General features: G+C 37.9%; 1 protein-coding gene across 2 annotated transcripts; it reads left to right on the forward strand.

Annotated features, from left to right (window-relative positions):
• Positions 1–3,207: 3,207 nt before the first annotated feature.
• On the forward strand, positions 3,208–22,411 carry LOC309381456 (uncharacterized protein). 2 transcript variants are annotated; one of them, XM_081932460.1, is made up of 10 exons: positions 3,208–3,272; positions 9,885–9,911; positions 10,659–10,973; positions 13,029–13,139; positions 13,599–13,907; positions 14,364–14,552; positions 16,009–16,323; positions 16,462–17,490; positions 18,911–19,012; positions 19,354–22,411. In XM_081932460.1, the coding sequence occupies exons 1-10, from the start codon at positions 3,248–3,250 to the stop codon at positions 19,734–19,736; spliced, it is 2,805 nt and encodes a 934-aa protein (XP_081788586.1). In that variant the 5' UTR covers positions 3,208–3,247; the 3' UTR covers positions 19,737–22,411. The 2 variants fall into 2 exon arrangements, with proteins under 2 accessions (XP_081788586.1, XP_081788587.1); XM_081932461.1 differs by lacking the exon at positions 18,911–19,012.
• The last annotated feature ends 2,455 nt before the right edge of the window (positions 22,412–24,866 follow it).

Consider the following 24,866-nt stretch of genomic DNA (forward strand, 5'->3'; position numbering starts at 1 on the left):
CAAACCAGCATACAGAGACACTGAATAGTAAAAAAATATGGTAGTTTACTATGTAGAAATATAGAAGTATTCAGAGTCCAAGTCATACACAGTTCAGTCAGTCAGTTATCAATATTCTCAGTTTAACCCACAAAGTAGCTAACAGTAGCAAGACTCAGTAACTCACGATACAATATCCGATCAGCATCTAACAAACAGAGAGAGAGGGTAACAGCCATTCTGGCTCCCTCTTATAGCTGCATGAGGTAACAAGCCAATTACATATCTTAAGCATTTAAAGTAACAGCAAAGTAATCATAGCTTATATACATTGCCAAGCCAAGCCTAGGGTTATATCCCTAACAGTGGTGGCCCACTTGTAACTTTACCAGTTCAGTTATTAGCGTGGCTGGGACCCCTCCAATTAGCGTTCCATCTATCTGCTCAACCGGAATGGGACAGGCTAGAGGTCTTGCGCATATGCCCAGTTGCTTTACCAGCAACATGCTGATTAAGCATCAAGTGCAATCGGTGTCCACAACTGCTTCAACTTCCCTGGGTTGTCTTTGGCATTTCCCTCTGAGGCCTCCCCATTGGTAGGACTCTTCATCACCTTAGGTTGGGGATCCTCTTCCAGAGGTTGTCTTCAAGAACTCTTCTCTGTAGGAAGGTGGGGTAAGAACCTGTTGGGGCATTGCAGGTGAGACTGGCCTCGGTGGAGGGGTCAATCTCTGGGTTGGACACTGCCCAGTTATCTGCCATGGTGCCATCTGCTGAGGGAGAGCAGGTGCCCGCTGGCATCTCTCCCATCCGTGACCCAGGAAAGAAACCCATTCTGGGGTTGCTTGATTGACAGGTTGCAGGCCAACCATCAGCTGCTGGTCGGGAAGAAATTGCCCATGTTGATGGCCAAGCTGGTGCCCATTGGCATCTGTCCCATCCATTACTTGGGAAGAAAGCCCAATTTGGTGGTGCTTGATTCACAAGCTGCAGCCCAATTTCCGGTGGCTGGCTAGTGAAAGATGCTGGCCAAATCCCTTCTTGCTGGCTGGGTTGAATTTCCCATTTTGACAGGGAATCTGTCTTCAACTCAGTTGCAGGGTAATGGGTCATTTATCACTGTTTGGAAGGGGTCAAAATCTCCACTCCAGTTTTTTTCCCAAGCCTTGGCTGGGAGAGGAGGGGGAGCATCACTCACGTTTAGCTGCTCAAGTTGATCTGGGACTTTCATTTTCCAGCTGTGCAGTGAATTAGTTTTCCCAGCCCCCTCTGGCTGCATCTTTCCTGATGCTATTTATCTGAAAATTTCCTCTCCGACAAATTCCTTTGCTGCTTGGGAGATATGTAGAGAAGCGTCTCATCTCAGCTTCTTATCTCAAAAGGCTTTCTCTTAATTGTTCACTGATATTTTATACTGACCCGGCCAACGTTGGGAGTCAGCACCCCTCACCAGCCCCATGAAGGAGTTTCTGGTGATTTATTTTTTAGGAAGATTCGGGATAATGTCAGCATTCCAAATATCATCCAGAAATAAATCAGAGTCCAAGGCAAAACTATCCTTAAACTTCCAATTTAATAAGAGAGACATATTGGTACATCTGTGGCAATCCCAAACCTGAAAGCTTCCTGGGTTCCCACCCAGTTGAAAGTTCAATATCTTGCCCCCACACCCACAAGTTCATCACATGGTCCAATCTTCCTCTGCCACACTGGCATTTCCACCCATCTAGTTCCGGTCAGGTGCAGAGGTGCAGAGACAAAGAATGACCTTGGGCTTCTAGAAGGAATGACAACAAAACATTCTACGATTCTACTCCTTACTATTCCCCTCCCAATTCCTACACTAATAAAACAGCATAGTAAAATAATAGAGAGTGTGGCAGGCCAAAGATTCTAAAAGGAATATAACTGCAGGCCTGACACAGTATTTCCTAATGTTTATCTTATGGGAACAAAAATATTTAATTTATTAATTATTAGGTACTTATCATAAGTTGGTTGTGTCTTATACAGTTTGATCTTGGTGCACTATCTTGTGAATATCTTGATCTATATATTAAATAACCTTCCATCCACAAAAAAGCCCTGGATGGTGTACTGTATATGCCATAATAAGAAAATACAGTTAAACAGAAGCATAACTTTATAAAATAACAACAGCTCTTTTATATATATATATATATATATATATATATATATATATATATATATATATATGTATGTATGTATGTATGTATGTATGTATGTATGTATGTATGTATGTACGTACGCACGCACGCACGCACGCACACACAAAGTTTTACAGCACTATACAAACAGTTTACAATGTCGGTATATTGCCTCCAACAATCTGGGTCTTTATCTTACCGACCTGAGAAGAATGGAAAGCTGTGTCAACCTTGAGCCCATTAGGATCAAACTCTAGACTGTGGACAGAGTTAGCCTGCAATACTGCATTCTAAGCATTGGACCACCATCTCTCCTTATAAGAGACAAACATTATGAAACCAATTATTAAATAAAAAAACAAATTAAAAATGTTTCTTAAAAATGGTATAGGAAAAAATGTACAGGTAATCTTAGACTTATGACCACAGTTGAGACTGGAAACTCATCATTAATTAATGTGGTAATTAAATGAGACATCACATAATAGCAGTTTATAACTTTCCCTGCTGGCTTTCCCATTGACTTGTTAGAAGCTGGCTAGGAAGGATGCAAATGACAATTACATGACTCTAGAACACTGCATGGAAAAAGCATTATATCCCACTGTTAAAAACACAACACTTTGAGAAATGATGAGTGGATATCTTGGAAAGATTGTGTCTATTTTTGGCCAGGATTCACATATAAAAGTGAATTGGAAGCTGTGTTTCAGGACAAATGATGGTTTTATAAAATGTTTGAAACGAGCAAGCTATGCACATTAGTATAATTGCTACATAATCAACATGCATTTTAAAGTTTTCCATTGACAGATACAGGAACCCAGCTTAGGTCTCTGTTAAGTGGCTCTCTTGAAAGGTCTTAGAGAAAAGTCTCAAATGTGGCTCACACACCAGGCTTAGTCTTGTGGGAATTTCTCCTCCTTGGTCTGGTTCTCTTTTTCCCAGGCTGCAGATTGGAAGTTACATGACCCAGGGCAAAGCAGGGGTGTTTCCTACTTTCCTTTCTGCCTGGCTGACTCACAGCCTGGGTCTTCTGCCTTTATTGCTTCTGATTTGCCTTTGCAAAGAGGCAACTCACTGATCCTGCCATTCACACCATGCGGTCCTCCTTGTCCTTTCTGGGTGAGTAGTGTCTCCTTTATTACTGCTACCCTTATTTTCCTGGGGGAGGGGGGGCGCAAACTGGCCCTTTGGGAGTGGCTTAATATTTTTACCAGCAAGCCTGTGATTCCCATCAGAGTTATGGGAAAGAATGCACTAATGGAGATGTGGTTGCATGGGTTTGATCCACTGCTGTAGGAGGAAATGACATTCTGTGGCAGTAACAGAGATGAATCCTCATAGATCAATGCAAAAGTGTTATCAAGATTTCCATCAGGAAATACATATGTTTTTATTTTAGATCACAGTACTTTTATCTATATTCTAGCCTCAAGTGAACATTGCTGAAGACATCTGCTTCTACATTTTGCATTCATTTATTCTACAATAGGTGTTTCAGATTTGTGAGGTTGAGAGTTATAATAAATTGATTTTGATTTATTTTAAACACAGATTACTTAATAGACTTGGCTGTACTTAATGAATTTGAAAACTGTCTTGCAACAGTTTAGAAAGCAGATTACATGACGAGAGGATGGAAGAGAAATAACATTTTTATTCCATTTAGTTACTCATGCATAAGTAACTCTGCAATTTTTTTTCTAGAAATCCAGATGAAACTATTAAAATGTTAAGAGCTCACAAATGATCTAAGTAATGTATTTGAAATATCATTGTAATTGTTGATATATTAGAAAATGGCAAAAGAGATGATTGAACACATGGTTGATACAATGTATAACAAGACGCTGTTTCTGCTTGTCTTTTATCTTTTGTTTTTTCTTTTCTGTAAAAGTTGTGAGATTTGGAGAGATTTCTACCTCTAGCATGATGGAGCTGCCAAAATTTTTGTATATCCACCTACCCTTTCCTATAAATGTTTAAAAATCAATAAAATTCTTTAAAAACAAACAAACAAATGACCTAAGTAAATTGCAATAAAAACATTCCTGCCATCATCTCAGATATCAAAAGATGAACAGAAATCCATTATGTACTTGTTCCTTGATTTACAATCCCAGTTGAGTCCAAAATTTGTGTTGCTAAGCAAGAAAATTGTTACCATGTTTTTCGGAGTATAAGACGGACCTTTTTTCCTCAAAAAAATAGGCTGAAACTCTAGGTGCGTTTTATACATCGAATGCAGCATTTTTTGACTCCTGAAGCCCCACCTCTTCACCAAAATGGCTGTGCATAGCCTTAGGGAGGCTTTCAGAGAGCTCCTGGGGGGCTGGGGAGAGCAGAAATAAGCCAAAGACAACCCCCCCGGGCCCCCAGCAGCACTCTATAAGCCTCTATAAGGCTATGCATGCAATTTTTTGACAAAAAACATTTTCATGAAAAACGGGCCGTTTTTTGTTCATTTTTGCCCCCATCTCCCCCCAGGAGCACTCTGCAAGCCCCCCCCCCGGGCTATTCATGCCTTTTATTTGGGGAAAAAAGGGCCAGTTTTCACAAAAAAGGGCCCATTTTTGGAAGGTGTGCATAGTGCAAAAACTTTTTTTTCCCTTTTGGAAAGCTCTTTAACTGATGGATGAGAATTAGATTGATCAAGTGCTGTGCCAGCAGGAACAAAGTTAGGTGCTGCAGATTGTCAGCTATTTCCTTCTCCAGCACATGGATAAATACACCTGGAAACCTCTACCTACCTACTGTATTTCTCTCTCTCTCTCTCTCCCTCTACCTACCTACCTACTTACCTACTCTCTCTCCCTGTCTCTCTCCCTACCTATCTACTATATTTCTCCCCCTCTCTCTATCCCTCTACTTACCTACCTACCTACTCACTCTTTCTCCCTCCCTATCTACTGTATTTCTCTCTCTCTCTTTCTATTTCTTTCTCTCTATCCCTCTACCTAACTACCTACCTACACACACTCTGTCTCTCCCTCCCTCCCTACTGTATTTCTCTATATATCTCTATTTCTCTCTCTCTCTCTCTCTCTCTCTCTCCCCCTTTATCTACCTACCTACCTACCTACCTACCTACCTACCTACCTACCTAACTAACTACTCTCTCCCTCTTTCCATATCTACCTACTGTATTTCTCTCTCTTTCTCTCCCTCTCTATCCCTCTATCTACCTACCTACTATTTTTTTTTAATTTGCCTCTTCAAAACCTTGGTGCGTCTTATACTCCGGTGCGTCTTATACTCCCAAAAATATGGTAAGTGAATTTTGTACCATTTTACAATTTTTCTTGCCACGGCTGTTAAGTGTATCACTTCAGTTGTTAAATTAGTAACATATTTGTTAAGTGAATCTGGCTTCCCTATTGACTTTGCATGTCAGAAGTTTGCAAAAGGTGATAATATAACTCTAGGATACTGTAACCATCATAAATACATGCTAGTTGCCTAGCATCTGAATTTTGATCAGGTGATCACAGGTATGCTACAATAGTTATATGTGTGAAAACAATCATAAGTCATTTTTTCAGTGCCATTGAAACTTCAAATGGTCACTAAATGAATGGTTGTAAGCAGAGGACTACCTGTACATAAAGGAGAACATACACATGTAGATAGTTGTGCTGCATTTAAAAAAATATATCCTATCATCTTAAGTCTGTGATGGCAAACCTATGGCACGTGTGTCACAGGTGGCACGTGGAGCCATATCTGCCAGCATGTGAGCCGTCAACTTCAGTATGCATGCATGCGCCGGCCAGCTGATTTTTGGCCTTCTGGATGGCCGGGAGAGGCCAATTTTGCCCTCCCCAGGCTCCAGAAAAGACTCTGGAGCCTGGGGAGGGCAAAAAATGGGCCAATGGGCCTACCAGAAGTTTGGAAATGATCAGTTTCTGGGGGCTGGGGGAGGCCTTTTTACCCTCCCAACGCTTCAGCAAACCCTCCATTTTTGAACTTCTGATTGGCCCATTGGACCTGTTTTCTGCCCTCCCCAGGCTCTGGAAGTTTTCCTGGAGCATGGGGAGGGCGGAAACTGCCTCCCCCAGCCCCCTGGATGAAATTTCAAGCTCAGCTTGGAAGCAAGCAGTGCGGCGTCTGTGTGTGGAGCATGGGAGGGGTTACGCACACATGCACATAGGGGGGCGTGCTTTGCATTATAGGTGCTGGCATGCATGTGTGCTGTCGCGCACACACCCTTGCATTTTGGGTATGCAACAACAAAAAGGTTAGCCATCAATGTCTTAAGTCTTCTATTTGAGAAAGGATAACACTCTATCTTATCTATTGAGATGATGAAGTTTTACAGGTAGTTGTCAACTTACAGTCATAATGGAGCCTGCCCAATATGATCATGATGGTCATAAAGTGGGTCCTTACAGGTCCATCTGATTTTACTAGCTTTTTTGCAGCAGTTAAGGGGATTATCTTGATTATTATTAAGAATTATCCTAAATGTGGTTGTTAAGAGAATCCCATTTTTCCCCTAATGGGTGTTTTTACCAATAACTGAAAGTAAACCCTGATATTTGGAAAATAGTAAATTATGGCCATGGGACACTGCAAATTGCTGTAAATGTAGGCCTATCATTGAGCAAACCATATGTGATCATATGTCCTTGGGGGGGACAAGCCACCAGAACTTCAGAACTGGTTTGTAAGTACGTTTTGGGGAGTCCATTGTAATATGAAACAGTCGCTAAGCAATCAGTTGTAAGTCAAGGGACACACACACACACGTGTGTGTGTGTATGTATATATATATGTGTGTGTGTGTATGTGTGTGTATGTGTATGTATGTATATGTATGTATGTATGTATGTATATGTATGTATGTATATATATATTCAAATCCCAGTAAGGGTATGGCTAGCTGATGAGAGCTAATTAGCTTGAAATAGATCTATACTAGTCTCCCTTTATTTATTTATCAGTACAAATACAACATTATATATATACATATACATATACATATACATATACATATACATATACATATACATATACATATACATATACATATACTTATACATATACATATACATATACATATACATATACATATACATCATATACATATACATATACATCATATACATCATATACATATACATATACATATACATATACATATACATACATACATACATACATACATATATATATATATATATATATATATATATATATATGATCTCACCTGCCATCTTCAAGCGTGGGCTTAATATATATGTTTTCTGAGGTTTTCGTGGGTGTTTGTATGTACGTCTTTGGTTGTTCAGGTTTTCTCCCGCGTAGAATTGGAAGTATCTTCACGACGTTCCGATGAAGTCTCATTCATCATCTTCAGGCTGGTGCAAGCCGGAAGCACCAGCCTGAAGATGATGAATGAGACTTCATCGAAACGTCATGAAGATACTTCCAATTCTACGCGGGAGAAAACCCGAACAACCAAAGACATATATATATATGTATATATATATGTGTGTGTGTGTGTGTGTGTGTGTGTGTGTACGTACGTGTACGTACATGTATATGTATTCTGGTTCCATTTTGTGCTGATACTTCAGAAAGTGTTCTTCATTATCATGGCTGGATATTTCAAGCTCATTGCTTCAAGTTCTGAATCAGTTTACTTTGCAGGATTGATGTGGCAGAACCATGACTGATAGTGGCTAGAATTGAAATTGGTTTAACTAAGGGTACTAGATCTTCAGAAACACAACTAAGAAAATCATTGTATTGTGAGTTTACATTTGGAATGGTGAGGAAGAGAATATGAAGCACAGGTTGAATTGGACTATGTGGTTGTCAGCCATTGAATGAAAGACTTAGTCTTAAAATAACTTTATTGTCACACTGAACGTATACTAATTGGCATACATTAAAATGAAATTTTGTTTTATACAGCTCTCAAAGGGGCTCCGCCTCCAATATATACTACATAAACATGACAAAATCAATAAATACAAAATTATGTATATACCCACATATCAGTGATGGGATATGACTGATACGCTGTGGTACGGACGTACCGGTGCCTGCTGGGAGCACCAGGTACCATTCAGGTATGGTCCTCTGGAGGGCCCGCCCGCCCACCCACACTCCTTACCTGTATTTGAGCTATTCGGGGCTTATGCTCACAGAGCGTATGGCACCTGTGCGATGCTCCACCAAGCAGCCAGAGCATCCCCGAAGCATCGCAGAGCGTCGCAGACAGTATGTACGCATGCGTGCACTGTGCACGTTCATGTGGTGGATGTTTGGCCCTGTTGCACCGTACCGGTTGCACTAGGATCTGGAACCCACCACTGCCACATATATTATATGACACAGAGAAACAACACAATCTAGTTTGGATGTATGCATGTACATGGTGAGGGAAACAATGACATAGGGAACAAAGCTGTTACAGAATCTGGTAGTCCTGCTAAAAATACTTCAAAATCTCCTCCCAGAGGGGAGCAATAGAAACGGACTGTGAAGTGGGTGTGTGGGTTTCTAACAATGCTTTGAGCTCTAAGCACATAGCTCTTATAAGCAGTAGGCTGAATAACAGGAAGTATGTTCTTATAATCTTCTTGGCTGTCCTTACCACCCTCTGAATAGACTTTCTCTCTGAGGCATGGCAGTCACTGAGGCACGGCAGTGACCAACCAAAGAGTGATGCAGTTTGTTAAAAAGCTCTCAATTGTGCCTCTGTAAAAAAGTGGCCAGGACAGAAGGAGAATGATGTGTTCTGCAACCAATATATTTATTCTAAGCCAGACTTTGAGTTGCCCAGGAAGAAAACAAACCCAGGGATCTAAAATGGATCTAGGACTGCCCTAGGGGTCGTTCTCTCTGAAGCAAAGGGGCCATGTTTTCTGTTTCCACATATAGAACCTTCATAGAATATTAGTTAATTCTTAACCTCAGTATTGACAACTCAATGTATGTAATGCACGGAAAAATATCAAATGGCCTGATCCAATGTTAAGCACTCTGTTAACATGCATTATCTTCGCTGGATTTCTTATCTGCATAATGGTAGACTGAGCCTTAATTACTTCATGACCTGACGAAATTATCAGAAGATAATGCCAAGAAGTTTCCAATGTATCCTAGTTTACTGTACCTTTTTAGTTTCCTGGAAATCTGACTTGTTTAGTATAAAATGCCAAATACAAATAATATTGATGATGGTAAAGTTTGTAAGGAAAGAAATATTATTAACAAGCTAAAACAGAAAAAAGAAGTTTGTCTGAATTCATATTGGAGATAAGATCAAGCAAATTCAGTTTTATTCAGACACTATGGTTTCTTCAGTAAGCAATTGTTAAGCATGCTGTGCCTTAAGATATGCAAATTAAATCAGTACCAGAGAAGCATAAATTGCCTTAGAGGATACTGTTTTGGAAATTACAATAGTTATTAATATAATATTTATTGTATACCAAAATTATAAGGTAAGGTCACAAGCTGAAAAAAATGTGTAGCAACAATAGCATACAACTTTCATGCTCTTACACCAAGAACATTGCATAAGTGTATCAATAAAATAATTTACATGAGCTTGATTTGAAAGAATATTTTCCTCTTATGTTATTTGCAACTGCTTCTGTATCTCTAAAAGATATTCCCCCCCCCCAAATGTCTAAGGCTTGAAAATATTGCATTTATCTAAATAAAACCCAGAATGTAAGGAGTACTGGCTTTCACTTCTCTCTTGCTTTGTTTTTGCAGTTGTCTTCTTGAAACTTCATGTCACAGGTAAATCCAATTAAAACTTGACTACTTTGATCTTTGCCCTGATCAATTTCAGATTGATGATTTATAAACTATAGTCACTACCATATTTATATCCAAGCTCTTTTTCCAAATGTGGATGTTTATGCTTTAAATTGGTGTCATCCACAAGAGGGCAATATCAGCAAATTCAAGGGAACCTCAGATTTTTCAATAATACAGAAAGTTAATTGGGAAACTGCAGAAAAATGGGCAGCTAAAGCACCAAATTTGTTTGTGGTGATGGAACAAGACTCTTTTGTTGCACTTCCTTGTCTTGCATTTTACATGTAAACTAGAGTGGACCAGACTAGTTCACTGTACGTTGTACTCAGAATGTGAACATTACAGTGAACACTAGTTCACTGTGTGTTGTATATCAGAATGCTTCCAGATAAACTAACCAAATGATGGGTTGACTTGTGCAATAAAATATACAACATGATTTGCAATTTTTGTAATGTATATTCTTTATACGAGAATAGCAACATCACAAATTATCATGTTATAATTTTTATTATTATCAGTTTGCAGACGATGTGTATTTCTTTATAAAAAATAATTGCTTTTATGTATTGATTCTGGTTTTGAAATCATGTAAAGCAAATAATTAAATGATAAAAACTGATTTATATAAGTTCAAGGGAAAAGATTTCAGTATATTCAGGGCACCTTACTGAAAGTGAAGAGAAAAAGCTTTGGGTGTCCCTGTGGATCTCTCTCTCTCTCCAGGCACTTTCCAGATACGTTTATCAGGAGGTCCTAACCTTTGTGTAGGACGGGTGGAGGTTCTTCACAAAGGTGAATGGGGGACTGTCTGTGATGATGATTGGGACCTGCGTGATGTTGCTGTTGTGTGTCGAGAACTAAACTGTGGGGAAGCCCTTTCAGCACCTCATGGAGCCTGGTTTGGTGAAGGAGTTGGCTCTATCTGGCTCAATGAAGTACACTGTACAGGTACTGAGAGGCACCTGCTTTCCTGTCATCACCGTGGCTTTCGCAAGCATATCTGCACCCATGAGGAAGATGCCAGTGCCATCTGCTCAGGTAGGGCTCTTGTTACTGCCAACTGTTTTCACAAGATGATTGCTTAAGAAGATTAGAAGTAATTTATTGTGTAGTTCTTGGTGCTCTCTGAGCTTGGTTGTTTGGTGGCAGATGTTTCATTACCGTACTAGATAATATCATTGGTGTGAGTAAGTATGGGGTTCAGTGGTGGGATTCATTTTTTTTTTACTAGCGGTTCCACTTGGTGGGCGTGGCTTGGTGCGTGTGGCTTGGGGAAGGATACTGTAAAATCTCCATTCCCACCCCACTCCAGGGGAAGGTTACTGCAAAATCCGCATTCCTCCCGATCAGCTGGGACTCGGGAGGCAGAGAATAGATGGGGGCAGGGCCAGTCAGAGGTGGTATTTACAGGTTTTCCAAACTACTCAAAATTTCTGCTACTGGTTCTCCAGAACTGGTCAGAACCTGCTGATAGGGTTCACTTTCTTGTATATAGCAGTTGTCCTGCCATTTTTGGTGGGGTAGTGGTTTTCTCCCTAGTAGCTCCCTGATTTAGGCATTGTTTTCAGCTTGATTTATTGTGTTACATGCATAATGATTACATCGTAATCATTAAATGTGAAAATCAATGTCATGATTGAAACCTACCCATAAAACAGGGAGCAAATATGAAGCTTATTTATTAATTTATAGTTTAGATGTAGAAAATTGCCCAACAATGACTTAACACAATTCTCACCATTATTTAAATCCCAGAAAAAATAAGAAAAACTGAGAGTAGGAAACTCTGCTTGAAGCAATAATATATTTCTTTAAAAGCAATTTTTGTTCCAGGCCTAACTGTTCAGACACAGGAAATATTTTCTATATACTACATAAATGACAACTGGATGTCAGTTCTTGACACTACAAATATTTTTACACTTTCTTTACAGAGGTCCAAATATTTGCTCCTCCATACAGTTGGCTATACCAGATGAATTGATTATCACACAGAGATACCCTCTAAGCAGTCTTACTTAGAGTAGCTACCAAATCTGTTTCAAGTACACACCAGTATTTGAGAAACAAAAACAAATGTTTAAGTTACAACAAAAGCTTGCTGGGGACAATTGGAGTCTTTCCAATATTAGTTTTAATATAGGGACATTCCTGGCATCTAATTTAATAGATAAGTTTTTCTCTGTCCACACCTTGAAACTTAACTAATAAATTATTGACCAAACCCTCTTTCAAAGTTGAGCCTCTTACTATACTAAGTGTGACCTGATGTAAAGAGTTGAATGCAAGGATAGCCCCTCAAACAGCCTCTTGTTGAGTTATCTACGCATCTCATTAGATGTGCCAAGGCATGCTCCAAGTTCCTTCCCTTAAGTACATCCCATTGTGGGTCTCAAAAATATGCCTTTCCATTGTAATCCTTGTCCTGTGGAATGCCTCCTCCCGGAGACTTTTAATTTTCAGTTAAAGACTGAATGTGCTGGAATGGGGAGAGGTCAAAGTGGCCATTACTCTTTTTTCTTTGGGGTGGGGTGGGATTATGGTTTTCGTTTTAGTTGCATATATAGCTTTTATTGCTGGGTATTACCCACCTTAGCCAGTTTGGCACAGCGATTAAGGCATCAGACTAGAAACCATGAATTCTAACCCCCACCAGTGGTGGGTTTCCAAATCTTTTACTACCGGTTTGCTTACGTGCTCGTGCGCACTCGCAAATGCACAGAAGTGTCCGGACAGGTGGGCAGAGCCTCCTGCCACTGCTACTATCGGTTTGCCTGATCCGGGCCAAACCGGGAGCAACCCACTTCTGAGCCCCAACTTAGGTATAAACCCACCTGGATACCTGTGGCCAATTATTTTTTTTCAGGCCTAGGCAATGGCAAATCATTTATGAAACTTTGCCAAGAAAACTCTCCAGGCAGTCTCCCAGAATCAAATATGATTGAACAGGAGAAGAAAAAAGCAGCTGTTTTTAAGATGGGGAAGCTGTATTAATGTTTTAAATAAATCAATACATACAGATCCGAGCTTTATAGCTTTCTGTGCCTTCTGGAGCAATGAAACCTAGATTCCTTCCCACTTGTCTTTACACAGAACAACGCTTCCCTCTTTTTACTGCCATTCCTGCCCACACATCTTTCAAGAAGGGCAAAATGGACGCAGTAACAACGATAAGGCCACTTGTATCTCCTACACCTACTGAGAGTAAGTACAATTATAAAATTCACACTTCCATTGTTTTCACAGAAATTGTCAATCTTCAGAACAGGATTAAAAGTCACTGGGGAGATGGGAGATGCCTCCATTTTATCAACCGATTTTGATCTGAGTCATTTAACTTAAAAATAATTTGTAAATTTAATATTTTGGGGCAAGTAAGGAGGAAAGGCAGTACCAGACCTCATTATTTAAAATAATTTTATATAGAAAACAAACAAAGCAAAAGATTTGGATATGATTTAGAGAAAAATATTTTTCCCTTAAGAAAAAGATACTCTAAATTTATGGATGTGTAGTTTTCAAGCTTAAAGTAAGGAAAATTCAAGCTTAATGAAAGGGAGATGTTATCTTTACTTTTAGAACACTGTATATAGCAAACTTATCTTCATATGTACTGTGGGCTCTTCCACAATCTGCCTTAAAATTCCTTCTTTTTCTTTCCAGAAACCCTAAGACTTGTAGGAGGCAGAAATCAGTGTTCTGGCCGGCTAGAGATATTTCATGAAGGGCAGTGGGGGACAGTATGTGATGACATGTGGGACCTTCTGGATGTTACTGTTATATGCCGAGAGCTGGACTGTGGGGAGGCTCTGGCAGCACCAGGTGGTGCTTTCTTTGGTGAGGGGAACAGTGTCATCTGGCTGGATGATGTGCAGTGCAAAGGAGAAGAGTCAAAGTTGGTAGACTGCCACACCAGTCCCTGGGGAACAAACAACTGCCGACACAGTGAAGATGCTGGGGCTGTGTGTTCAGGTGAGAATGAAAAGACACAACAATTACCTACCCTTCCCAGGACATATTCCAAACTAGGTCTTGAAGGGGAACACTATAGGACAAAGAACTAGGAATTTCTAACATAGTCGTTTACACTCTGGCACTTTCCAGAGATGTTGGGACAGCAACTCTCAAAATCCTAGCAGGTATGGTTAAAGAGACTGTGATGGTGTGTAATTCATAGAGTTGTGTTCTAATACATGTCAATGATAGGAAATGGGAGAAGATTGCTTAGCATTTCACCATTTTCCCCCAGGATTATTTTGGAGAAAATCCATTATATCAAGGTAATAAAAAATTCTAGTTCAAGTTGCCACTCGTATATTCAGCCCTTACAAAGACAATACATTTATACAAGACTATTTTTGCTCTGAAGAATTGTGGAATTACTACTGTGGCATGTGCTCTGTCATTTATTGACTTCTTTTCCAACAGGTGCAATGTCCCCTGCCATGATAGAAGAGCATACAGCTATGCTTACAAAGACTTTAGCTCCTCAGAAATCCTGGTCTGCGGCACCAAATCAAATTCCACATCCTATTCACTTTATAAGAAAGCAGGAAGAAACTTTGACTAGTCAAGAACCCACAGATGATATTCTCAAAGGAGGTCTTTCAGAAAGTGGTGAGTAAGAAGGAGAAATGGGCAACTACTTCTTTTATGAAAACATAGATCTGTCTTTTCCAACCTACTGATATGAAGAAACATATTGCTTTTGGTTACAGTTGCTGGAAACCCTTCCAAGTTAAAGTCTCAACCTAAAACATTAAGTTATGAAAGGATGCAATAAATAATCCAGGAGCAGTTTTTATTATATATGTGGGAAGTATCCATGCTAGTTTCTGTGAAAGCAAAAGGGGAGAGAAAGTGGCTTAAATATTATAATATATTTTATATCCTTCTTCATATGCTTCAAGAAGAAATATATTAAAACTCAGGTTCTCTCAGATGGGGAAGTGGAGCCATTAAATTGAGGTAAACCCATTCCCCCCTTCACCACTGCTGCAAATTTCCATAACCCTGTCATAAAGTTTGTGCAATCATACTAGATTCTGGTAACCACTTGCTTTAGTTAGCCAATTTAGGGTAAGAGGTATCCCATTTACCCAAAATAGTATACTGAAGTAGTAAGTAGTGTTCAATGGCAGTAGTTTTGTAACATAGAGAGATGTTATTGTACTTTGTTTAGTGATCTACTGGCTTACTATTCATATTTGAAATGAAACTCCACTAGAACTATACTGTTGAAGCTTATTGACCAGTCTTGCATTGCTGTTGGTGTTCTACAGGTTTTTGTAGTTAAGGAAAACTAGATAAAAAGGAACAGAACGTGGCCTCTCTACTCCTCCAATAATTCAAGCCCAAGTCCTCATGGATACCAGACAGTTTGTACTGTCTTCCTAATTCTGTTCATATACCTAACTAAATCTGTCTCTTGGTGAGAAAAGGCTATCAATTTTCTTAGGAAATGTTGATTTTTAAAAATTATCTCATAGGAAGATAATTCCTAGTTTCGATCTCTGGAAGGAAACAAGTCATGTAAAGAAGAGTTTGTACTCTATTCAGGGAATTCGGTGATGGCCCTATAATATCACATTTAGTTTGGTCCTAAATACTCACAAAGTGTTCTTTCTCAATGGCTCCATAAAACATGGATTAAAATGGATTTGTACTCAGATTTCATAGAATGGTTCCAACTGAATTGCTTGTATGTCTGAAGAACAGGGACTTCTAATTAGAGATATGAAGTAAAGAGGTGGATATGTTTTCTCATTATATTTAATCCACTTGGAAACAGAACATGGAAAGTGGGTGAATGTTGGAAGAAACAATCATAAATAATTTATATCCAAAGAATGGTAAATAAAGCACTGCATATATTTCATTTTCTTAAAATTTCTATCTATTCTCCCTTCCCCAGTCAAGGCAGGATCATTTCTCCATTGTTTCAAGCACTACATATTTTTCTCTGATGCAAGTAAATACACCAATGAGAAATCATGTTCTCCAAGGCAACAATTTTGATGGAAGACATTTACCGGTAATTCTGTTTAACCATTTTCTACTCCTTGTATCTTAGGCCAGCAGCATCTGCGGCTTGTAGATGGCCCTGAATCCTGTGCTGGACGGGTAGAGGTGTTATACAAAGGCCAGTGGGGCACAGTGTGTGATGATGGCTGGGACTTGGTGGATGCAGCTGTTGTATGCCGTGAGTTGGACTGTGGAGCTCCACTTCTCAGTCCAGGCAATGCTCGATATGGACCAGGATCTGGACCTATCTGGTTGGACGATGTCAACTGCACTGGGAGAGAGTTTACTATAAAGCGCTGTCATTCTAAACCTTGGGGGAAACATAACTGCAATCATCATGAAGATGCTTCTGTCATCTGCACAGGTGAGAAACTTTCCTATTTCTATCCAAGAATGTTTAATGAGAACATTTGCCAGGCTTCTGAGAATGGCCAGAAATAACTAGTGTTATGGGGAAAGAACACCGGTAAATCTGACACTGGTACACATTTTCTGATTTTAGGCAAGTGGAAACGTCTGCTGTTCCAAAAACCAATTGGCAGTTCAAAGGCAACTGAACAACCAATCTCTCTCACACCTGAGCCAGTATCTCCAGACAATTCAGAGCTGCAAAATGTGATGGATGTAGCAGAGATAATCACAAACACTCAGGAATTTCCAGATGAGTCAAACATAAAGTCTCTCAATCAATGGTACACTGTGGAGCCTCTTTTAAAAACACCAAGTGTCAAAATTGAACTGGAAAAGGAGAGAAAGTCAACAAATCCTTCAGGTATGGTTGAATCAACACTTAGTCCAAATATATTGCAACACATGCAGGAAAAAAAATCATACAACTTCCCTAAAACAAGATTGTCCACACAAAAATGGAAAAAAGAATCAATTTCTTCCACTAAAAATTTTCAGCCATCCTCCAACACATGGTATACAGAATCTCAAAGAGAAATAAAGTCAACAACTCCTGGACCCATAGATAAAACAATATATAATTCAGAAAACCCACAGCATGTTCAGGAGATGGAATCAGCTATTTCTTCAAAGATCATGTCATCATTTCAAAAGAGGAAGGAAATGCCCATTTCACAATTCATAGAATCTAAACCATTATCTATGAGAGATATTGAATCAGACAGAGATAGGCCATCAGGAGCAGGGGCACCTCCATTTGCACAATCATTTAACCCTGAGAGAATGCCTTCCATCTATTGGGATAGCAACACTGAAGTGTCTCCAGTTACCAAGAACATAGAATTCAATGATGTTTTCAATGAAAATCAGGACATCACCACTGCCACATGGATTCAGGCACCTGAGAAAGTCATAAGGGCATCTGATATGAGGAATGAATTGTTTGAATTCGCAAAAAGATTGGAAGTCGCAAAAGAGATGGAATTGCCTATAACCACAAAGAATTTGCAACCTGAAAGGCACATTGAAACAACTACCCCTAAAGTCACAGATTATGAAGAGAAATCAAATCAAGAAAAACAGGAGGAATCAAATACAGATCCCCATCCTGTAGAACTCTCAGGTGAGTAACAGTCCTGAAGCAAGGCCCAAGATAGGATGTGCTGTGGATAATGAATCTCTATCTGGTTCCCTTTTAGCATTGGCAATTCTTGTCTTTGTCTTTCTTGCTACCAGAAAAGAAGGGTATGTAGTTAGTTTGGAGAAGAGGAACAATAGTGGTTGAAGAAGGGGAAATATAGTTTCATTTTTCTCCTGGAGCAAAATTCCAGGAAATCAATAGCAGACATATAGATGGGGCAGCTCCTCCTTTCTATTAGTATCTTTATCTTCATGAAGGAAAAGGCAGCTTGCTTGCTTGCTTGCTTTATTTATTTATTTATTATTCATTCATTAAATTTATATGCCACCCATCTCATTGACAAGTGATGCAGGGTGGCTAAGGAAAAAAAGAATAAAAAATATAACAGCAGTAGCTAATCTCTTCTCCATTAGTATTATTGCAACATCCGTGTGACTGAGGTCACAATTCACAATAAACTGTAATACAATTTGTTTGATTTTGAGTTAGTGTTATTTAAAGCCAGCCATTATGGTATAGAATATTTATAATTTTTTTTCAACAATAAAAAATATGCACATGCATTCATATATACATGTTGTACCCAAACTAAGGACCAATAAAATTATAGACAATCTAAAGGAAACCATCATATTACAAACTGTAAACATGAGAGAAAATGTTACTGTATTTAGAAATGTTCAAAGGTCATAAAAATGTCACCAAATGAGGAAGTAAGAATTTAAAAGAAAATGGCAAAGGGAGAGAGAGAGTGAGAGAGAGAAAGAGAGACAGCCAGCCAGACATGCTTTAGAGTCAGTTTTGTCTTTTGAAAACTACCTGGACAAGTTCCTGCAGTTTAATTGGCAATATTTTAAAAAATGGTTTACCATTGCTGTCTATATGGGGCTGAAAGAGAGCAGGTAGGTCTCCCATCATTCAGCTAGTACCTAAGGCAGAGCTGAAATTAATGGCTTTTCAGTCTTAGCCCAGTTCTTTAACCACTGTAACATTTTGACTCTCATAAACCCAGAAAATTGTGGCTTATTAAGAAATCATCATTAAACCATGGATAAATACATGTCTTATGAACTTAACCTGGTTTTCCCCTTTCAAAGTAAGTAGCTATTGTAGCTACTGCTAGCATTTCTCCTTCCCTCTAGAACAGGAGTGGAGAACAATGGCCCTTTTATGACATGTGGACTTCAACTCCTAGAATTTCTGAGCCAGTTGAAGGGGCCATAGTTCCTCACCTCTGTTTTAGAAAAAGAGAAGTTGAGCTAATGATTGCAAAGGGATTTCTAGAAAACTCCGCTATCCACTAAAAACAAAACATACTGGAATTTTTTAATGTGCTTTCTGCAAAATTCTGAAATCTCATTTCATTTCATATTCCTACAAAATATTGTCCCAACTACACCAGAATCTATCTTTATTTCCAACGAAGTTTTCAATTCAAGCCAACAGTACCCAAGTCCAAGAACTTTGAATGGACAATTGGGAGACAATTTATTCAACTCAAAAGGTAAATTATGAAAAACATGTAAGTACTGAAGATAAATCTTCACTGTTAGGCTAGGAAAAAGTTCTTTGTTTTTTAAAGGTCATATCTATTTCTTTACAGCACACTCCCTTATCCTGATGCTTTCAATATGTATTGGGAAATCATAGAAATTCCTATCAACATTGTGGGAGTTACAAATCCGTTATATAACATATATGTCGGGATATTTAGTTATCATAATTCTCAATCAATGTATGCAATGTATATAGAAAGTACCATGCTAGGAAGGATTGCTCTCTTAGCTACTAATGGGATATGTTGGGATATTGAAAAGTCACGGTTACTTTTTTCCACCATACTAGGCCTGACAAAAACATCAGATCCAAATGTCTCATCTGCCAAACCTGTCACCTATTCTGAACACTGTGAATCATCCCCAGACTGTCTTATAAAGCACGAAGAAAGTAAAGCAGATCAAAGATGTTGCTGTTCACCACAAGCCCTGAGGAACTTGGTCCATACAATGAAAGGTCTCCATGGGGAACTAGGTTCTGTCTCTGTTGCTATTAAGAATCAAGGTTCCCAACTGGAGGCTGTAGCTCATAATCTGGCTGAGTTGTCGGCTTCTATACGTCTTCTGGTTGGAATATTGCCCTCTCTGGTACAGCCTGTCTCATCCAAATCCTTCTTATCTCCATCTGGGCAAGATGAAAGTCAACTGCAAAATCAACTACCCCTGAAATGAAAAATGTACAATTTTTTTGTAATGCAAAATATTGATCTTCACGCCATCAAGATACCGTTGAACCTCTGGTCAAGACCATATTTCATTCCATAACTTTGGTTGCAACCCAATTTGGTTGTGACCTGAACCTAATTTTGGAAATTTGGCGCTTACAAAAAAAATGGTGTGGAAGAGGAAATTTCCAGCTGCAGATTTTATTTTATTTTATTTTATTTTAGTCAGAACCCAATTTGGTCATAGTCAGAAGCCTCATGACCAGAGGTTCTACTGTACAGAGAGACAAAAAATCTACCTAGTGAAACTGCTATAGGATGGCTAAGATCAACACGTACAAATTTTACAATACTAAGCATGTCACAATCAGAAATTGTCACAATTCCTATGTCAGAAATACAAAATCAAACTGAATATTAGGGTGCACTAAGAGAAATTGTCAGATGAATTTTAAGTAATTGTAGTGAGCAATGCATTTATTATATAATTCACTGATTAAAACTGGGTTTTAAATGGTAAAGTCATAGATAATTTGAACCTGGATAGTCCTCATTCATCTGCTATGTAGATTAGCAATTATTCTCTGCATAAAAGAGCTGTACTTTGTGTAATTTAATTTCTGTGCTTTTTGTAAACATCCATAATGGGGTAGAATGAGAAAAGTCAAGATCCAAGAAAAGAATAATTCCCAGTAGTAATATATCTGCTTTTTAGGTCCCACAATAATCCAGCAGTAATTCTTGGTTAGTAAACAGTTCCAGATAATCTGACTAAACCATTTATGTTATTTATAGTAATTTTTTATTTCAATTCTATTTGTAGCATAGTCGAAGTGCTTTGCTTTTTTAAAGTTGCAATTATTAAAGATTACAATATACAACAATCAAAACTACTACAAATTAAAAAGGGAAAAGAAAAAAGATGCTAAGAAGAAAAAAGAACAATGAATTAAAAGTAGAAAAGAAAGAAAAAGAATATAATAAAGAAAAAGAAAATAAATATATAAAGTTACTTTTCCTTTCATCACAACAAATGTAGCAACTTTAGTAACATCACTTTCTCTTAAGATACAACAAAATATCTCTTCCCATATTTCCATTTCTTATCCATAAACAAATTCATGAAACTTCATCATTTCAGTCATTATGTCAGTAAAATTTCATTGAAGGTTACCAGAGATAACATATCTATTTTAACCTTAATCAAATAAACTGATTTTATACTCCTTCCTTATATTAACAATCCTAACTTAGACTTTTGGGGAAGAAATGGCAAAGTGAAAACAACTCTATGAAAGATTGGCTCTCTGGACAAAGACAGGACTTAGGATCTCTTACATATGGGCAACAGAAAGCTGTTCCCAGTGAGGAGACCTCAAGACTCTTCGGGGTTTAAAGCTCTGGGAGATAGAGAATAACCATCTTGCTCAAACTGTGATTGTCACCTTTAAAAGGACATTTGGTCCACATGCTTCCTTTTCTAATCATTTTTAGAATTTGATTATTAACTGCTTTTCAGGTATTAAAGACCTTTGGATCAATATGTTTATGCATGAGTTTCTTTCATAAAGGAAGTTTTAAATACAGGTTTAAGAACTTATCCCCCCCCCCTAAAACAAACAGCAAAAGGCTGCCTAGATTTTAAAGTTACAAATGGATTAAGCAGCCAGGTAAATTTGAACTAAGACTTTGGAATTAATTATAAAAATCCTTCCTGTGGGAAAATTCTTTTGTTATGAATTGTTTTAAAATATATAAAATACGACTTTAAAAATTGGACCTAAGAAGAAACTAGAAAGAATTAAAGATTACTATTAGAGAAGAGCAACTCAGACTTCACTTACTAAAATAGAATGAAGCAAAATATTCTAACATTGGACATATTGAAGGATATTTTTGAATAATGGACCCAGGTTAATTCTAAAAGATGTTACTTCACTTCAATTAAAAAAATGAAAAAGAAAAGATGGAAGAATAACAAATATTACCTGACATGAATGAGACTGTTTTGAAAGTGGATTTAAAAATGAGAGGCTACAAGAACTATATAGAAAATGATGTTACACTGAAAAGACAAAATAAACCAGCTGATATCTTGATTTGTTACTTGTATATTCATTTTAATTATTAAGAGAATTATCTGGATAATTTCCCCATATTAAATTTATAAAGGAGATTTATTAAAGCTTGCAAAAAGTTTGTGAGAAGGAACAAAGAAAAAATGAAAAGAAACCAAGGATTGTTTTTGAAGATTTTATTTCTAGTCTTTCATAAACTTTGTATCTAATTTATCCTTCAACTATAGAAAAAGAAATGAGAAACATTTTAGTTATTTCAAGCTATGCATTATACACATGTGCCAATGTTTCCACAGAATATCTGACAATGGTTTTCTAATTAGCTTTAACTAGTAAATATTTTCCACACAAGAAAAGTTATTTGAATTATTAATAAATTATTAACATTTTTCTTTAAGCAAAGTGGCGCTTTATTTATTTAAAGCTACAAATTGTTACATAATATCAGTAAAAATTAGTTTTTACCAATTTGCTTACAATTTAACCGGGACAGATAGAAATGGCCTTTAAAAGCAGTCAAATTGCCATCTAGTCTAATAGCCATTGTTCTCCGAAGATTGAATAATTTATTCCTTCTTTTGTGACACTTTAAACAGCACTAATAAAGATACCACCTTGATTTTTCCATATTTATATTGCCATATTTCTTATTGATCAATATCGCAATGCACGCCACTCCACGAAAATTAGAAAATAATCTTCTGTGGCTATGATGGTTCTATTTCTTTTTAAATGCTAACTCCACATGACTTCTATTTCCCAACTCGTTTGGGGATAGAGAAAACAGCCATGGGCCAGCATATACCTCCAAGCCCACCTCATTGACCCCACACTAAGGACTCAGTCAGCTGCATTATATTTAGCACAGCGATTAGAGAATGGGAAGTTTGTCAGGTGCAGCTGCTGCTAAGAGATGTGGGGAGAGGAGGCGCTAATACACCCCAACATGAGTTGGGAGTGGCAGCCTGGGGCTGTGAGAGGCTCTGCTAAGGATAGAGCTGCCATTCAACAGGCCCAGATCCTACTGGAACCTTGCACCTGACCTTATTATATAAGGGCTCGTTAACAACTAATCCCACCACCTGTCCCAATCTCCAGAAGACCAAGCACATTTTGTGGCACAAGGTTCTATGGCGTGGTACATCGCAAGGGAATTCATGGCTTAGAGATTTAATGTCACAAGGTCCTCCTATTGCATCTCACCTCCCAGTGTGATTCCTGCTGGGCTTCCAATTCCAGTGAAATGATACCACTACTTTTTTAGAAAGTATAAAGATTGTATTTATATTTCCTAAATCAATGTATCAGAATACTGTAACTGGATTAAGGGACTGGAAAGAATTAATGCTTATATGGTAATCATACCTGGAGTTTTAAAACTAACAACAGACATTCAGAGATGATGCTCGTTCCTTGTTGTTCTGGGCATTAACATCAAGCTTTATTTGTCCCTTATTTCTAAAATATCCTCCATGGCAACCCATTTATATATTTATATTTTTTGTTTATTGACCTGGATGTCTTTTACTGTTTCTTAGTTTGCCTTGTTTCCCCCCCTATGTTTTTACCCAACCTTTCTATCAAGTCAATTTTAAGGCCCACATTACATCTCTTCTTTTGTTGTTACTCAGGTTTATTACCAGTGGATATTTGTTTCTTCTTTTTTTGAATAACTTCTCTAGTCCCTAACTTTTACTGTATATAAGTGGTTCTGAAACCTGGGTAAATTTTCCAAAATTGGTAAAAATGTTGTTCTTTGGGAAACAACAACTGAACCCATTACCCAACACCAAAAGGACATTTAAACTGACTTAAAGATTGCCATATGTACTAAAATATATTTGAAAATTTCCCAAAGAATTTCTATTCTAAAACCTAAAATTGATGAAACTACCAATGGTGATTTGTTGAAATGATATAAAGATAATTCAATGATATTATTTTTATAATATAGATAGTCCTTGAATTACCATTCATTTAGTGGTCATTTGAAATTATGATGGTGCTTAAGATGGGGAAAAACAACCAAGCCTTGAAGTTCACAATCAAACTTTCTGAAAACTGGTAATGAGGAAAAAGTTTGGGAAAACACTGCTGTATATTCGCCTGTTCTCCCTTGTCTAATGATTTACATTGGAGAATAAAAATCTTGTTTTCACAGCAAAAAAAAAAAAAAAAAAGTCAGAAGCAGGGGATTTAGAGGATCGTATCTATGAGCATATGGGAAAAAAAAGAAATAATAATGTTCTTTTCTCATATACAAATGGGGTAAAGTGGCTTCCAAGACAGAATACAGGTAGTCCTCTATTTACAATTGCAGCTGAAACTTTCCATTGCTAAGCAAGGAAGTTGTTAAGTAAGTTTCCCCCATTTTACATTCCCCATTTTGTGCCATATTTGCTAAGCCAACCATGGCAATTGTTAAGTGGTCATTAAGCGAATCTGTCTTCCCCCATTGACTTTGCTTGTTGGAAGCCAGGTGGGAAGGTTACAAATAGTGATCACATTTCTTCAGAACAGTGCAATTGTCATAAATACATGCCAATTTCCAAGCACCCAAATTTTGATCACACGACCATAGGCTTGTGTCAACTTGTAAAGCGTTTCCATGACTACTATCAAGTTGACATAGAAAAAGGGAGGAAAGGGAGGAGAATTCCAACACTGCAACAGTGTAAGTATGGAAACTGATCATGTTGCTTTTTCAGTGCCATTGTAATTTCAGACAGTCACTAAATCTATGGTTGTAAGTTGAGGACTACCTGTGTAACATTTTGCATTCATGATTTATATTTGGCTGAGGATACCAAGGTCTGTAATTTAACATGCTTGGAAATCTTAATTAAAAACTGATTTAGATGTTCAGTTCTTTGAGGATAGAGAACAACTTATTTTTGGCTAATAAAGGCAATCGGAACAGTATTTTGATCATCTAGTGCATTTCATTGCTCGGTCGTCATATGCCATGCAGAAAAAAATTTGGACTGACAGAAGGATATTTAATCTTTGCTAAAATACTCTTAACGACAGAATACCAACCATTAGATACATACACAGTG

This window comes from Natrix helvetica (genome assembly GCF_964273705.1).
Source record: "Natrix helvetica genome assembly, chromosome: Z".
Taxonomy (NCBI): domain Eukaryota; kingdom Metazoa; phylum Chordata; class Lepidosauria; order Squamata; family Natricidae; genus Natrix; species Natrix helvetica.

Coding starts and splice junctions, on each gene's coding strand:
- LOC309381456 (XM_081932460.1), top strand. CDS start 3,248: ATGCGGTCCTCCTTGTCCTTTCTGG. Junction 3,273..9,884: donor GTCCTCCTTGTCCTTTCTGG/GTGAGTAGTGTC, acceptor TTGTTTTTGCAG/TTGTCTTCTTGAAACTTCAT. Junction 17,491..18,910: donor CCATCCTGTAGAACTCTCAG/GTGAGTAACAGT, acceptor CAACTACACCAG/AATCTATCTTTATTTCCAAC.